The sequence below is a fragment of the Lampetra planeri genome, chromosome 30, assembly GCF_965212315.1.
Source record: "Lampetra planeri chromosome 30, kcLamPlan1.2.h2, whole genome shotgun sequence".
Classification (NCBI taxonomy): Eukaryota; Metazoa; Chordata; class Hyperoartia; order Petromyzontiformes; family Petromyzontidae; genus Lampetra; species Lampetra planeri.
In genome coordinates, this window is record NC_136136.1 from 9,114,231 (window position 1) to 9,131,022 (window position 16,792).

The 16,792-nt window shown below is 54.2% G+C and overlaps 1 protein-coding gene across 1 annotated transcript in view; it reads left to right on the plus strand.

The window, feature by feature from the left end:
- The window catches only part of LOC144728931 (uncharacterized), a 46,300-nt gene that overhangs the window by 18,676 nt on the left and 10,832 nt on the right, over positions 1-16,792 (plus strand). The window contains 12 exon segments of the mRNA XM_078608685.1: positions 378-443; positions 2,860-2,952; positions 3,832-3,957; positions 4,364-4,530; positions 5,968-6,127; positions 6,129-6,323; positions 7,646-7,710; positions 8,811-9,405; positions 10,906-11,106; positions 11,776-11,952; positions 13,434-14,312; positions 15,243-15,940. Coding sequence (XP_078464811.1) covers positions 378-443; positions 2,860-2,952; positions 3,832-3,957; positions 4,364-4,530; positions 5,968-6,127; positions 6,129-6,323; positions 7,646-7,710; positions 8,811-9,405; positions 10,906-11,106; positions 11,776-11,952; positions 13,434-14,312; positions 15,243-15,940 — 3,422 coding nt within the window.

The following is a 16,792-nucleotide window of genomic DNA, read 5'->3' on the forward strand; positions in this document are numbered from 1 at the left end:
TAGCATAGCATCAAGGATGAAAATTTTTTTTATGTTTATCAAATTATTGACATGACGAACGATTTTTTTTCAATGAACAAAGCAGCTGCTGAATTATAAAGAGAACGTTTCACACAATTTATTACGTGATTTTAGTCATGCATTTAATTCTCGAAGCAGGATAAGTCCAGCTTCAGTCAACAACCTCATATGCGCCATGCGTTTTCATTGGCGCAGTCACTGGTGACCGGGGCTGTGACCATCGGCTCTCTTACACTTGAGAACCCGGCTTCATCTCGGGTGAGCGGGCGGGTGGGAGCTTGGGATACGAAGCTGGAACTCTAGCTGGCTCCACAGCCTTGACACAGCCACTGTGTTGTGTTTGTTGTTGATTGCAGCCGCGCGCCGTGGCCGGCTTCCGGGGCACGGTGCGATACGCGTCGGTCAACGCTCACAAGAACCGGGTACGTGAGCCCCACGCTCGGGAGGCGATGGGCGACGTTCAGTGGGTTGAGTTCATCATTGGGGCGACTTCCTCAATGTTTTCCCCACGTTCTCTTCCTGTTTAGTTTAAAACCTGCGTTGTCTTTCCCCCCGCCCCCCCAATTCTGTTCCGATCGTGCGATTGCCATCGTGCCCTGAGACGTAGACTCCATTAAGATCTCGCCCAGGGCAGGTCCCACCCTCCGTGATGTAGAACGCCCCTCGGAAGGGAATTTCACAGAGCCACCTCTGAAATACCCTCGGGTGACCTCTGCTCCATACAGTAAGGGACAGTATTTTGTCACTCGACCTGCTCCAGATAGTACATTTTGAAAGTTCAGTCAATCAATGCTTGTCGTGCAGAGCTGGAATTTAGCCTAAATAACAAATGTAATGTTACAAGTCGGATTTTTGTGTGCGTTCACCTTGTAACTGACACCATCAACTCACTACACAGTTTCATCACGGGCAGCTGCCCGCATTCGAACTCGTACGGTAACGTGGACATTCATTTTATGTCAATGGCCCGCCTCTTGAGACGAAAGGGGATAATACAAGCTGTGCCCTGCTTACACAACTCATCTCAATGCATCTCCTGCTCAATGCATCTCCTGCTTACACAACGCACCTCGATACATCTTCTCACAGCCCCCTGCACTAAGCACAACAACAACAACTGCCATTCGCCACTAAGTGGCGGTGACGTCACCACGACGCTTACACACCACTGCCTTAACACACAAAGTCCCTCTGTCGGCTCCACATTCTCACTTCTTCCTCACATCCGTAACGAAGGTGCCACAGGAGACCCGTACCTTTACCAACGACGTCAAAAACTCGTTGCAGGTCAAAGTTCACGTTAAGACCCCGGTGTCTGAAACAACTGGCAACAGCTGCGGCAGTGCCCCAGCCAAGATTCCTTGCCCTGCGGAGTTTGCGTAATTTAGGCTACTGCAGCGAATGACGCGAATGAAACCGTAAGCAACTAAGGTGAGAATACAGACGAGATGGGTCGTGAACGCGAGACAAAGAGGAATGCTTGACTCCCAATGATGACGTTTCATTGATTTTGCTGCTTGGGCCACAGTGGGTGAGGGGGGGGTAATCGATACGTGCTGACGTGGAACAAGCTTTAGGGGAGAATCATGCATGCGGATTGATTCTGTAATGCTGCCCGACACGCGTTTGTCCTGCGTAGTATTTAAATATTGAATCGGTGGTATGGGAAGCCGATGGCCGTCTGTTTGCCTAGGAGCTAATAGCCCTGCTATTCTCTGGCTCTGCTCTGTGTCCCTCAAGTTTTTGGGCAACACCGATCCGTTTGGCCGGTTTTCAATGCGATAGGTCTCCAATAGCGAGACTTTGTGTCTTAGGGGGCCGTCCGTGTCGGATCGTTTTCCATCAAAGCAAAGTCTTCTACTCCCAGCTTAGTCAGGATGTGCGTTCAAGAGGAGGGCAGAGAAAGCGCTTCAAGGATGTCCTCAAGGCCCACATGAAGAAGTGCTCCATCGACACTAACTCATGGGAGGCTGGCCCAGGATCACACAGAGAGTCCGTTTCAAGGATCCAAACATTTTGAAACTCAATGGCGGAAACAGGAAGCAGCATAACAAAAGGAGGCCTAACTTAACCCTCCCCCACAGCTCATCCTGGCTCCTCCCCCCCCCTTAACCTATATTTAGTCTCGTGTCTCTTAGAGTTCTCCCCACTTGATACAGTTATTTTGCTGTGACGGTGCCACCTGAAGACGGAAGCTTGTGTTGCCTCCGAAACGTCGTGATTTAATTTATTTTTATTTAATTTTTTACCTACGTGACTTTACCGAAAAAACCAAAGAGTATGGACCGTTGCAGTCACGAAAACTTCAAATCTAGAAGGAAGAGGAAAGGCAGGAACGGCAGAAACAGCAATGCTGCAGCACGACTTGCTAGTCCAGTTCAACCCACCCCTCTTTCTGGACACATGAGCCCTCGCCGTGACAGAAGCTGGCATTCCCAGATCGGTCTCTTCAGCCATCTTCAGACCCACAGATAATCCAACTGTTCTATGGAAGACAATCATCCTCACTTGCGAGGGATAGCCCATTACGATGAGTACCTCCTCCCCTGGTATGGCTTTACAGAAGGACAGAGTTAATGCATATGTGCTTTCAACCTTGCTTGGAAAGGGTTACAACGTTGACGGGGGATTTATAATGTAAGCGGCGAGACCCATGAAATAAACGGATATCAGAATCAGAATCTTTATTTAGACTGAAAGTAATCTGATGAGCTATGAAGCTCTTTTTCGCAGACGTCCAGGATGGGCGGGTCGGCAAGTTGCAATAGCTGTGTCACGTGGATGCTCCGCTCACTGCCCCCTGGCCCCCGTGTGTGTCGCCGTGTGCGTGCGGTGCAGGAGATGGGTCGCCATGACGACCTGTGGTCGCTCTTCTACATGCTCGTGGAATTCGCTATCGGACAGCTGCCGTGGAGGAAAATCAAGGACAAGGTGAGATGGGATGGGGGGGGAGGCTCGTGCAGTGAGCGGCGACAGCGGCCGAGTGGTCGCGCGTTCATCGCAGAGGTTCGCCGGTTAGAATCCAGCAGGCCGCCCTGGTTAATACTGCGGTGTGTATTGACCAAAAAATAAATACTACCCGCACGCGCCGTCCACTCTTTGCAACGGACGTTTAAAAGATCCCATGGCGTCATTCGCAAGAGCAGGCCGTTGTGTGTGCCGGTGTCAGCGTCCGTGTTTGAAACAAATTACCCCCAAATGTACGCCAGTGGATTGTACACGGCAATCGTGACTGGTGAGGCCAAGTTAGAAACAGAGCCAGTAATCACCAGAGACCCCTGAGCGCAATGCTGAAAAATTACTTTACTGAACTTCTTCTGAAGTTGGCTTATGTATCCACACTGGGGGGGGGGCATAACTTTTATCTGCCGTGCAACGTGTGTTCTTCACACTTAAAAACCAGACGTTGTCGTCATCAGTGCTGGAAATAATCCTAAATAAGTGATTTAAAAAAAAACTTACCTTAACACCATGGGGTTTTGTACAGGCATTGGTGACTGAGACCATCAGCACTGTGATATTGAGAACTCGGTGTAGTCGTGGATCGCTCAATCCCAGGTTCAGTAGTAGCCTCGATTTGCCTGGCCAACTTAATCGTTTTATAATTAACACGTGACATGCAGCGTGCAGTTAACAAAGGGGAACCGCTCAGATTCATACGTGCAAACGTGTCATCTCTCTACTCGTTGAGACATAATTCCCTTTACTATGGCAACCATCTGACGTTTATCTCTCCCCTCGCGCACCGTCCTCTTCCTCCTCCTCTTCCTCCCCGTCCTGGTTGTCGTGGCGTGTTACCACGGCGAGCAGGAGCAGGTGGGGCTCATCAAGGAGAAGTACGACCATCGGCTGCTGCTCAAGCACATGCCGGCAGGCTTCCAGGCCTTCCTCGACCACGTGTCGACACTCGAATACCTCACCCAGCCCGACTACGAGGTGAGGGCCCCGCTCGCCCGCTCACCCGATTCCCTCGCCCAGTCACGCACCCGCTCATTCATCCATTTTACTCACCCGATCACCCGCTCACCCGCTCACCCGCTCACCCGAATCCCTCACCCAGTCACGCACCCGTTCATTCATCCATTTTACTCACCCGATCACGCGCTCACCCGCTCACCCGCTCACCCGATTCCCTCACCCAGTCACGCACCCGCTCATTCATCCATTTTACTCACCCGATCACGCGCTCACCCGCTCACCCGCTCACCCATTCATTTGCGCAAATATTCACCGGCTCACCCACATGCCCCATCGCATCCCCAGCACTTTTCCACGGGTCTCCGTGCATTCCCCGAGCACCGCTGTGTTTCCGTCCTCCGTGCGCGTTGTTATGCGCGTGCAGCTGATCCTGTCGCTGCTGGAGAGCAGCATGCACGAGCTGGGCGTCACGGAGAACGAGCCGTACGACTGGGAGCGCAGCGGCGCCGACGCGTCCGTCACCACCACCACCACCACCTCCACGCCGCCGCAGCAGCAGCAGCACACGAGGCACACAGCCGCAGCGCTTGGGTGAGCGGCCACTGCACCGGGATTTTCACTCGGTTTGGCGCTTTGAGCTTTGGGAACGGCGCACGGAATCCTTGTTGAGCAGAGGCCAAACGTGATTTCGCCACCTTCGTCATTGATACTGCCTTGCACAAGGAAAATGCACGGGGAGGCATGTGTTTTTGGGAGATGGACCTTCGGCGTTTAGAGTATTTGGCTGCTATAGATTTCCAGGTGATAAGCCACTATATAGCTCAGTGGGTCTTGCCTGGTAAAATACAAATTGTTTAGTGGTATAGTTTAGTGACCTATCTGCCTCTCAAAGGACGTTGCCCGAAGCGTGGATCCACTATGTAACAGGGGGGTCCCCTCCATTTACGTTGCTCATATTTACGTTGTTTCGCTATAACGTTTGCCGACCAATTAGGGGATGTAATTTTTTTATTAGAAAATTTGAAAGGAAATATTATGCGGTACTTTGGGTAGAGTGCGTGATGCCGCTGTACTTACCATCTCTCGATGCAATCTCCGCAGTCATCTCTGCTGAGTACCCTGTGTCAACTCGTATGTTTAAACTTGTTACGTAGCATCTTTTTGGGTTTCTTTTGATATCTTATTTGCTACTTGTTTAATGTTTAACACGTAGTAGGCTTTCGCAACCAATATTAGCCATAAACATTTTTTTTGGGTTAGGTCGTGTAAATATAAATGTGTCGTTAAACCCGCCACCACCCGACACAGCCAAGTAGTACGATTTTTCACATAAAAAAAACATGCCATTTAGTTACTAGTTCATTGTAATTTTTATGAACACATTAACCCCCCCCCTCTGGTCTTCGCACCTCATTGGCTCATAAGTGATGACATCACATCTATCCCTTTATTTAAGGTCGAAACAAGAGGATTTCTCTACAAATCTGGCTGTCGCCCGACGAGGCTGTTTATAATTACTAGCGAAACGTCGTACTCGGATTGCAAATGTTGTGGGTTTACTGTCCAACACACCGGTGTGCTGAATTAGTAACTAATTAACCCGTTTTGTTTACGTGAAAAACTCACTAATTGGCTGTGTCGGCTGGTGGCGGGTTTAAGGACACGATCTAACCCAAAAAAACGTACATTATGGATACTTATTTAATGCAAATTTTTACCAAAAATTTACCCTCGGGAACGTCCCCGAACCCGGCAGAGATCCAAGTTCGATTCTCGCTCGCGGCCACCGCCAACACCAGTATCTGTGAATATATTAATTGGTCTCGGGCTTCCCCTAGGTGGACTCAGCATCAAATTAGTATCTGGTGCGGTGTGTAAGGATCAGCACTGGGGAGACAAAGGCGACTGGGCACGGTGTTGGCCACCCACCGCCTTGTGTGCCCTGCCGGCCTTCGTTGGCGCTACTCCACCAACACAAGAAAGTCTGTGAAAGCCTACACGGGGGATCTTTGTCTGTTGTGTGCGCAGCGTGGCGCACCCCACGCCGCCGCTGCTGCTGGGCGACGTGCAGCAGCGCGAAAGCACCTACGACGTGCTGCAGGACGAGCAGCTGAGCGAGCAGGAGAACGCGCCGTCGCCCCTGCAGCCGGTGCGACCCCCGCCGGGTTGCTGCCCCCCCCCCCGCCCCTCCCCCGCCACCCCCTCCCGTGCCGCCGCCACCTCCGCCGCCGCCGCCACCGAGCGCCGCCCCGGTGACGCCGGCGCTGCGGGCACCGGGCGCTCTCCCGCCGCCGCCGCCGCCGCCGCTGTCGCCGGGCGACCTGCGACGGCAGAACCGCACCGACCAGAACCGCAACAAGATCGGCGCGGATGCGTGCTGGGGGGTAAAACGACTTGCCGTCGCTTCTTTCCTTCTGCCGAATCCCATGGACGTTGCATTGTCGGCACCCGACCTCCGAAGTCTGCTGCTCGGGAGTTTCGTTATAACCACTGGCCTCCTAGTTTCCTGTCCACGCTGTCGACTCGTCCTTCGAGGACTGTTCTCGTAGCCTCATCATCGCCGCTATCCGGCTTTTGGTCACCCCCTTGGTTCCCGACCTCTGGGTGCTACTCGAAGGCTCGTCTGTAACCTGCCCAGCTGGAAAGCACCGCATCCTCAAAGTGTCTTCCTGCTCCAGCAAGCACCTCCGATTGGCACGGTTGGCTACGTGCGGTGCGACATAAATTCAACATACCAAGTGGTTATCTAATTTGGTGTCCCTAAGCCACTCGTGGAAATTCCACATTCTCTTAGCAGGAGCCGTTCCCTTCTATCGGCCAGCCACGGTGGACTTATTTTCAAGTGGTACAGCGGTCATCTTGACGAGAGTGGAGGGAGGTGGTGATTGGCTGAGGTCCACCCTTGAGCTGGATTTGACCTCGTGGGCTTCCACGGCCGAGCTGTGAATGCTCTCGCTCTCACCGCATCGTAATCCCACCCGGATAATTGCGATGATGTGAACGCTCTGTTACTACTTTGTGGCAAGTAAAACGTTATTTGTGGAACACGTGCATACGCGCGTCCGTGTGAGAGCGAGAGCCAAAAAGATGTAGATCCCTCGTATAGCCGTGTACACCGTGTGACTTACCCAGCCTGCCTGAGTTCGATTTCCAGCCGCTGCACATGGCTCATAGACCACCGGGGATCAAACAGGCACAGAGATGTGTGGAGGAAGCAGTGGCTAAAACAGGACATGAGTGTGTACACTAGGGGAGATGATTCCATATTCCGCGCAAGAGTGCTTGGTGAAAGCTTGAGAGAAGAGATGCCCAACGGACGGCTCGGCCAAGCAAACTGCACTCGGGAGTACGAGCAGCTGCGAAGGCTTGTGTGGTTAGTCGAGTGTCGCTTATCTGAACAGGTCCTGGGCCTTCCCTAGGAAGACTCTGCCTCGAATGAGTACCTGGAACGTTGTGTTAACGTCGGTACTGGGGAGGCAACGTCGGTCGGGCATGGTGCCGGCCTCGCCACCGCCCCCTCGTGCGCCGTTCCGGCCTTAATTGGTGCTCGCTAACAACACTTACCCCGACGGTCTGTACGGCTATAGGGGGATCTTTGTGCGTGTGAGCGTGCGTGTTTTCAAACGAACAGACACACACGTGTACTTGCGCGCGCATGCACGCGCGCACACACACACGTATATTAACCCGTGTGTACGCTTTCCAGGATGAGCGGCATTTGGAACAAGGAGACATGTCCACGGTGAGGGAGAACGGGGAGGTCGGAGGAAGGTAATGACTCCTCTCTTACACTCTCTACACCACGCCACTGAGCGTCACGCCACGTCACACCATACCACGTGACGCCACGTTGCACCGTGCCACACCATGCCACTCCACGTCACACCATGCCACTCCACTCCACGCCACACTACGCCACGTTGTACCACACCGCATTCAAGGAGCGGCGCAGTATTAGATCAAACCGTCTCCTTCCTTAAACAAGCGCAGCGCTCGTCGCCGCTCGTGGCCCTGAGCGCCGTGGTGAAACTTTCACATTCTCATGGTGGAGCCCGGTTTCTTTACAATCGTGGTCGACTTGTGGGTGCCACGGTGGCTAGATGTTAACTACCTCGCCTGGTATACAGGAGATCATGGGTTTGATTGTGACCATGATGATGCCTCTATATTTGGAGTTTGTATGTTCTCCCTGTGGTCGCGTGATTTTTCTCCGGGTCCTCTGGTTTTGCCCTCCACATTTAGAATCAACATGCGTTTAGAGTAATTGGCTGCTATAAATTTCCACGTGATAAGCCACTTGGTTCAGCTTTCATTTGTGATAGCCAGGTCGCTTCTGAAAAAAAGCTACATACCTCGGTGGGCCTTACCTAGTTTAATGTGGGGGGAGAAAGCCACATGGAGAACCTGGAGAAAGCAAACCCAAAAGAGAGGACAACTTTGATCGATCGATAACTCAGAGCTGTGCAGAGGTGACATGATAATCCATTGCTTTACTGTCGCCATCTGGCAACCTCACCTATAACACCTGGTATTCCCAGGCAGTATGTATGTATGTTGAACTTCTTTCTAACCGTACGTTGCCAGCTGTGCTTATAGGAGGTGCGAGCCTTCGGCCCCAATACCAACCACGTTTCAACCCTGCCTCGCTTTTTGATGTCTGATCATATTGGGGCGTATTCAGGGTGATTTGGTCAGAGGCCCAATAATAGTAAAATGTAGAGTAGAGACACTGTTATGTACAAAACCACGTGTTAACACTGCATATCGTGCAAAAGTGCGGCTGAATTTGGCGGTACTGGGTGAGCAAATCGGTGAGGTTTTCCCATGTCTAACTTGGCTAACAACGTGACGCCGCCATTTCTAATGTGCAGGCCCGACACGCGCGGGGAGACCTGGTGGGACCCAAAGCTGGAGGGGGCGGTGGCAGCCCCCGCCGCTCACGTGTGGCACCACGACGACGTTTACCACGGCGACGGTTACCACGGCGACAGTTACCACGAAAATGGTCACCTTGGCGACTGCGTCCACGGCGGTGACAACAACGAGGGCGGTGGCAGCGCACTACCCGCGACCACTCCGACGGACGAGTGGGTCGTCGTGGATCACGAGGACTTCCCGCCGGACGGGGGTCGACCCCCCGCTGACGCCGCGGTGCATTCTGGGAGGACGCGTGGAGACGGTGCCGCCGATGAGCTCTGCTCCCTGGAAGACGACGACGAAGGTGGCGACGAGGGTGGTGGAAATGGTGCGGCGCCAGCGGAGGAAGAGGGCAGAAGGGCGCACGGCGGCGCTCGAGCCAAGGGGGTGGCCGTCGATAAAATGGACTCGTCATCGCCCGAGCGCGATCAGGGGGCGGCACAGGAAGTGGGCGCCATTGGACCGTTGGGTCACGTGACTTCCATCCGATTCGGGGACCCAGAATTTTGGTTGGATTCGGAGGGGGCCAGGGAAAGAAAGAGAGTTGAGGTGAGTTTGGTTTAGAATACCCGTTGAACAAGCTTCTACATCCTTGAACTTGCTGTCACTGAATGGATTCCACTTTGAATGCTTTGAGCCTCTTCGCCGCTCTGACCGTGATGGTGCCGATGCGAGCGCACGTGCATTCGTGTCTGTGGGGACCTTTTTTGCCAGTAGCAAAATGATGAAATAATAAGAATAGGCGTTACCCCTTCTGGCAATAACATAGATGTAACTGCTCACACCGAGCTGTTCATGCTTTGATATTCGCACTGCCTTTGTGCTGTTTGCCTTTTGGCGTTCTCTGGTCTAACCCTGGCGAGACAAGGCCATAAAGAAGGCTGGTGTAGGCAAATCGGTTTCAACGCCAATGCCCATCTATTATCAGAGCGCGTTTGTTTGGTTGCATGTTTTGCCACAAGTTATGTATGCATACTCTTAGGTTTTTTCGCTAAAGTCACGTAGGTAAAATAAAAAGAAATAATACTGTTGAGGAAGGCCAGCATCTCGAGAAGCTGTGACTTCTTGTCTCGTCTGTTAGAAACTCTAACAGATCAGGGAAATTCCTCCCCGTAGAGGGCATTAATTCTAGATTTGAAGCTTTCGTGACTGCAAGGATTCATACTCTTAGGTTTTTTCGTGACTTTACCGAAAAAACATAAGAGTGTGAATCCTTGCAGTCACGAAAGCTTCAAATCTAAAATTAAGTTATGTATGGTTAATGCACACTTGATGCCTTGCAATAGGTGTATTTGGTGTTTAAACATCTTAACGCCTCCTGTTTTATTGTCAGAAAGGGTCAAGTCTATTCTCATTATTTTGTGCATTTGTGCACGCATTTTAAATGTGTGTTTGTGCATACGTATCTACAAAGTGAGGACCGGTAGTGCAATGGTGAGCACATTGCACGATGAATGACGCAACCCGAGTTCAAGTCCCGCTCGCGACCAATATCAGTTACGGACATCTGAACTGGTCCTGGGCCTCCCAAGGGTCGACTCAGCCTTAAATGAGTTTCTTGGTGCCAGTGTGTAAACATTAACACTAGGGAGACAAAAGCGGCCTGGAATGGGGCTGGCTACCCACCCCTCTCGTGTGCCGTGCCAGCTTTCATTGGTGCTCGCTTAATAGCACTTGCCCCAAATGTATGGTAAGGCTATATTCGGGGGATCTTTGTATTACATGCGAGTGTGTGTGTGTGTGCGGAGCGGTAGTCTAGCGGTTAGCGTGCTGCGCTATGAATCCGGTGATCTGAGTTTGATTACCGATCGCAATTATCTGAACCGGTCCTAGGCCTCCCGTTGGTCGAATCGGCCTCAAATGAGTATCTGGTGCAGTGTGTAAATATTATCACCGGGGAGACAAAGGCGGCCTGGCGTGGTGCTTGGTACCCATCCCCTCGAGTGCCGTGCCGGCTTTCATTGGTGCTCGCTTAACGGCACTCGCCCTCGCAGGTCCGTTAAAGACTGTACGGTGTGGGGGGGTCTTTGTCTTTGATGTGGCGTACAGCGGACATCCCCACCGGATGTGAGCCGAGGTCACGACCCCGGCGTGCCGCCCCCCGCCCAGTCCCCTGTGCCGCGGAGTGCGTCCGGCTCGAGCAGCCCCTTGGGCTCCGTCGGGCGCCGCCAGCTGCCCCTGCTGCCCCGCGCCTCGGGCATCAAGCTGCTGCCCTCCGTCATCCGCATCTCCAACGCCCAGCTGAGCCAGGTGATCAGGGCAAGGCAAGGTCGAGCGAGGTGGAACGGGGGCATCGTTTAGCTCCAGTATTCAGAATCGAAATATGTATTTACCCTGGAAGAATCCGAAGAGCTCATGAATCTCTCTCCCACCCTACTGTTGCAATTCAACTTCACAAGGTTCCACTTGTGGTGCGGTGACATGCGCCAGTGGTTGCGTTTGCCACTTGTTGTTGCAGAGGTTCACCGTTCGAATGCAGCGGTCGCCCCGATTAACACTGAGGTCGGGTTAACCGTGAAAATACCACAGGCCGCCTACTTCACAGTGGACATTAGAGATCCCCCGAAGTCATTTGCAAGAGTAGGCCGGTTGTGTGCCGGCACCAAAGGGCCCACATTTTCCAAATTTGAAAATTGGCCACAAATTAAACAAAGTGCAATAATGCATGGCAATCATCGTCCCTTACCGGCAGACTAATGCCCCAGGTCACTCTTGCAATGAGACTGTCCTCACTTCTCGCTTGGCGTGAACAAAGTAAACTTTGGGAATACCCACCTTCGCGGACATATTCTTTATCCACGTGAACAGACGTTCCAATTGAAGACCGGTCTTGGGCCCTTGCAGTCAAGCGCCATCATCGTGACCGGCTCCCATCGTACCTTGAGCGCCGCGTGACGATGCGCACGTGTGTTTGTGCAGCTGTCGAGCGGCTGGGAGGTGCCCCCACCGCTGCCTCCGCTACGGCCGCCCACGGCGCGCGAGGTGCCGCCGCTCCTTCACGCGGCCTCGCAACCCCCTGCACCACAACACCAGCGCGATGTCCACGAGAGGGAGCCGGAGCAGAGCCGGGCCCTTGCAGCGACGCAGCCTTTGCCGGTCGGTAGAGGCGTCGTCGCCGGCGGCGGGAGGCGGCGGGCGGCGGCCTTGGCTGACTTGGTCGACTTTGGCAATTAAGATCAACAATTGGCTCCAACCATTAGATGTAATCGGTTGATGTAATCGACTAGCAGGTTGGATCGATCGTTCTATCCGGTTGCTCGTTGAGCCATACTGCTGCTGCTGCCCGGTAGAGTTCCACGGGGGGTTTACCGGGGGGCATCCTTGCCGGGCACACTGAATACGGTGTCGCGATATGCAGTTGGGCATTCGCGTGCATTGTGATAGCATTGCAGTCGTTGTAGGGTCAAGGGTTGACAGGCAAGCCATCATTGCCATCTCTACAGGATCATACTGGTAGGAACCTCCTGGTTACATCAGCCCACAGGGGATTATTGTGTCCGTCCGTCCGTCCGTCGTGCATCCAAAAATGGGAGGGGTGGGGCTGGGTGGAGAGGGGAGGGTGGGGAGGGGCTGGGTGGGGAGGGTGGGGCTGGGTGGGGGGTGGGAGGGGTGGGGCTGGGTGGGGAGGGGCTGGTCACCCCGTGGTGCCCTTATAAAACTCAACGTTTAACCTACTCACGCCGGCTTGTGCCCGCCCTCACAGTCGGGCATATTTGCGGAATACACCACGCCGCCGTTGACCCTGGCCAGTGACCGAGTAACCCAACGTTCCTACCAGCTCCCTCCGCAGGAATGTGTTAATGGAGTTGGCTAAACACGCCAATCTAGGACCACAGAGGTTGGGCATCTGGTGGTGCCGGTTTTGGCTGCCTTCCCGCTTGTCTGGTTTTCAATGCCTCCCTGCGAAAACTGTGCACGTTACAAAGTCTACAGCTTATTGATGTGCAATTTGCACGAAATGACACCACCTTCCGATATTAGTAAGACACTGGAGCTGTGCACTTCTAAATTTAGATTGAAAAACTAATTTGTTTAGAACTGCATTTTGTGTTTAGTTTGTTGTCTTTCCCCCACACCTCCGATTAACACGGTTGGCTACGTACGTTATGAAATAAGTTCTAGATATTTATGTGAATAACATGTCATTATTATTATACGTTCGGCATCAATTTCCATGCACTACATTTTAGTTTCTGCATCAAGTAGTCCATCATGATTTACGATCGTCTGTGACTTAACGCGCACCTTTTGAATTCAAATGTGGCTCAAGTTCCAGGTCTCAGCTTAAAAAAGGAGACCTTTAGTTTCCTTGGTCATAACGTCATAATTAAACTAAACTAACATTTTTTACAAAAACTGAGCTATATAGCTTTTTTTCAGAAGCAACCTGGCCACGAATGATAGCTCAATTGAAGTGACTTATGTCGAAATTTATAGCAGCCAAATACTCTAAACGCACGTTGATTGTAAATGTGGAGGGAAAAACCACAGGACCCGGAGAAAAATCCAAGCGAGGTAGTTAACATCTAGCCATAGTGAAGAGCTATTAACTTTTTTTTCTTTATGGACGCCACCAGGACTCGGCCCAGATCATCGAGGACGGTGGGAGACGAGAAACGGACGAGGAGAAAAAGGAGGCTGTGGAGGAAAAGGTGGCAGAGGACGAGGACAGCGTTCTGGTGCCGGCCGTGCGAGGGGCAGTCAAGGGCGACGTGGAGCCGGAGCGAGCCTGCGACGGCGAGCGTGGGCGAGCGAGAGCCGCCCCGCCCGTCGCCGACACCGACAACGACCCCTCGCTCACCGTCGTGTCGGCACGGCAAGCGGCGCCAAACTCAGACGGCGCAGCGGACAAACAGAAGCCTGCTGCTGCTGCTGCCGGTGGCGCCACAGTGGAAAACGCAGCTCAGAGGGGTGGCTTCAGCAGCACCGGCGGCGGCGCGTGTAACACGTCGGAACCCGCGACCCTGTCGTCTGCCCTCGCCGCGGAACTCGGTCCGGCCGCCGCCGCCGCCGCTTCCGTGCCGATCCGGACGCCGGGAGGGGAGTCGGCGCCGCTCACCCGGGTGGAGCGCACGTTCGCGACCATCGCCGAGACCACGCGGCTGGGCGTGCGCCCGGCCCGCCGGCACGTCGCGGGGCCGCCCTCGGAGCCGGCCGATGACGGCCTGCCGGCCCCCGCCGCCTGCGACCTCGATAGGAGCCCCAACCGGAGCGAGCGGCGAAGCCGCCACCGCCAAGCTCGACGCCACGACCGCCACGGCGACTCCGAGTCCGAGGCGGAGACGGTTCGGAGCGTTCCGGACAGGACGTTCGGCAGCGGCGGTGGCGCCGGAGGGGCGGTAGCCGGGTCGGAGCCCGCGGCACAGCCGGCGCCGCCAGGGAGGAGGCCAGCGATGCGAGAAGAGGCCGGCGTCCATTCCTTAGCGACGTCGGAGACGGGCGGAGACAAGTGGAGGGTGAGGAACTTCATTACGGCGAGGTTGTTGTTTGTGTGTGTGGCCATTGGTGCCCAGACCAACGAGCATCTGGTTTTGTTGGCGGATGGCTGAAAGCAGAATTCAGAGTCGGGTTTAGAGCGGTGCTGATCCAGTGATCTGAGGAGGCATAAAATGTTATCAAATGTCGCTTCATCCGGCTTTACCAGCTTTTGAGAATGAACAACGTTGGTTTGATGGACGTGTGGATTACACTATGTACAGGTCAAGTAAGAAGCGGGTGGTATGGTGGGTGAGAGGCGTGTGGAGGGGACTTGAGAAGAAATTCTGGGATTTCGTTTCTCGTGGCCATTTCTGAGTGCACCACACGAGACCGAATAAATGTGCACGATCTTTCTCTGGGTTCTCCAACTACCTCCCAACACGCCAAACACTCGTTCAGAGGACTGGCCAACATCCCAAATACACAGGATCTCAGTTAGACTTTACTGCGTAAATAAATGGCATCATTATTATTATAGTAATAGAATTATGAGAAGCTATCCATAATAGTTATTTTGGGTTAGATCGCGTAAATGTGTGTCGTTAAAGCCGCCACAACCTGACAGCCAATTAGTAAGGTTTGTCACGTAAACAAAACATACCAATTAGTTACTAGTTCAGCACACCGGCGTGTTGGAGAGTAAAGCCATAAGATTTACAATTCGAGTCCTGTGATGTTTCGCCGGGAATTACACCCAGCCTCGTCAGTCGACAGCCAGAATTGTGGAGGAATCCTCCTGTTTTCGGTATTAAAGAGGGGTTAAATGTGATGTCACTTATAAGAACCTAACTGTCCCAACAAATGTCTGGGTCGTGAGAAAGGAAGGCAGCGATGCCCTCAATGTTGTGGTACAATCACCGGCATTGCACTCGGCGACCTCCTGACCTTGCCCTTGACCTCCTGCTCAGGCGGAGCCTCGCTCGGAAAGCCCGGCGGCGCTCAACGGAGCTGAGCCGGACGTCTTTTCGGACGCGGAGGGCGACGCCAAACAACGCTCGCTGCACGACGGCTTGCCCCTCCTCCTCCGTGGGTGGGAATCGAGCCGCAACGAATCCGCCTCGGAGCTCTCCTCACCTCCGCCACCTTCGGCCAAGGAGCAGCTGCTGCGCATGAAGAAGGGCGTGGGGCGGCTCCCGCAGCAGCAGCAGCAGCGGCAGCGGCGGCAGCAGCAGCAGCAGCGGCTCCACGTGTCGCTGCTGCTGCTCGCCGAGGGCGACGCGCGCCCGGACACCGAGGCGGCTTCGCCGATCGCCCTCGCTCCCACCGCCGCCGCCACCGCCACCGCCGCCACCTCCTCCTCGCCTCCGTCTCCATCGTCACCACCGCCACTGGCGCCATCGCGCTCACCGGCACCGTCGTCATCGTTGTCGCCACCCCCCGCCGTCAGGCCGGGTTCCCCTTCCAGACGGCTCGGCGGTGCCGGCGGAGGCAAACGTAGCCGGATTCCACGGCCCGTGACGCCAAGCGGGGATGGGGCGGCGGCGGCAGGAGGAGGAGGGGGTTCTGTGTCGCTGTCGCTGTCGTCGCGAGCGCCGTCGTCGCCGCGTGCGTTCGTGCCGCGCCCGCCTCCCGGGCGCCCGCCGGCCCGACCGGCCCTGGAGTCACGGTGAGCGATGGGCAAACCTCCACCGAGTGTGTGCGTGCGTGGGGTAAGTTGGCACATTAGGGGGCACAGCTGGTGTGTCTGCCAGTCATCTCGGTCAACCCATGATGCCTGGGTCTGTCCCGTGACCTCCTGTAAGCGAGCATTCGACACTTGACGTGGCCTCAAAGTGCACCTGGCCAGGCACGCGCGCCATGGTGATGTCACCGTCACTTGGTGGCGAATGGCAGGTGTTGGTATTGGTGGGGTAAGTGGCCGGTCGGTGTGGTGCCATCTGCTGAGGAGGTGCGGAGAAAGACCCTGGAGCCTGAGACTGGGTAAAGCGCCTGGGGTGGAGGTGACCGCCCAAGGCGATTGTGTGCAGCCTGCACTCCACGCTATCATCCCGCACCTCCGATTAGCACAGTTGACTAAGCACGGTGTGAAAAAAGTTCAACGTACATCCCAACCTCCTAGACCACAGGACAGGTTCTGCAGTGTTGTAAGGATGCCCAGTTGGTCCCCCTTTCTTAAGAAGTGGAACTGTACGGATTATGTAGTATACTCGTGAATATCTTTCCTCCGTGTGCTGGAAAGGTCCTGGCTAGAATTATTCAACATTGCTTTGCCAGGCACACTGAGAAGAAGCTTGCAGAGCCCCAATGTGGTTTCAGGTTTGCACGGATGTTACAATCTCTGTCGGTCTGCTACAGCAGAGGTATAGGGAATTGTGTGGATGTGTCCTTACTGCACTGCACCACGGTCCCAAAGACACGATTCCCGATTTCAGCCAACGTCGGTGATGAACACCTTAACCAGTGTGGAGTCTCCCCTGGATCGACTCAGCCTTTAATGAGCACGTTAAAGGCCACCTGC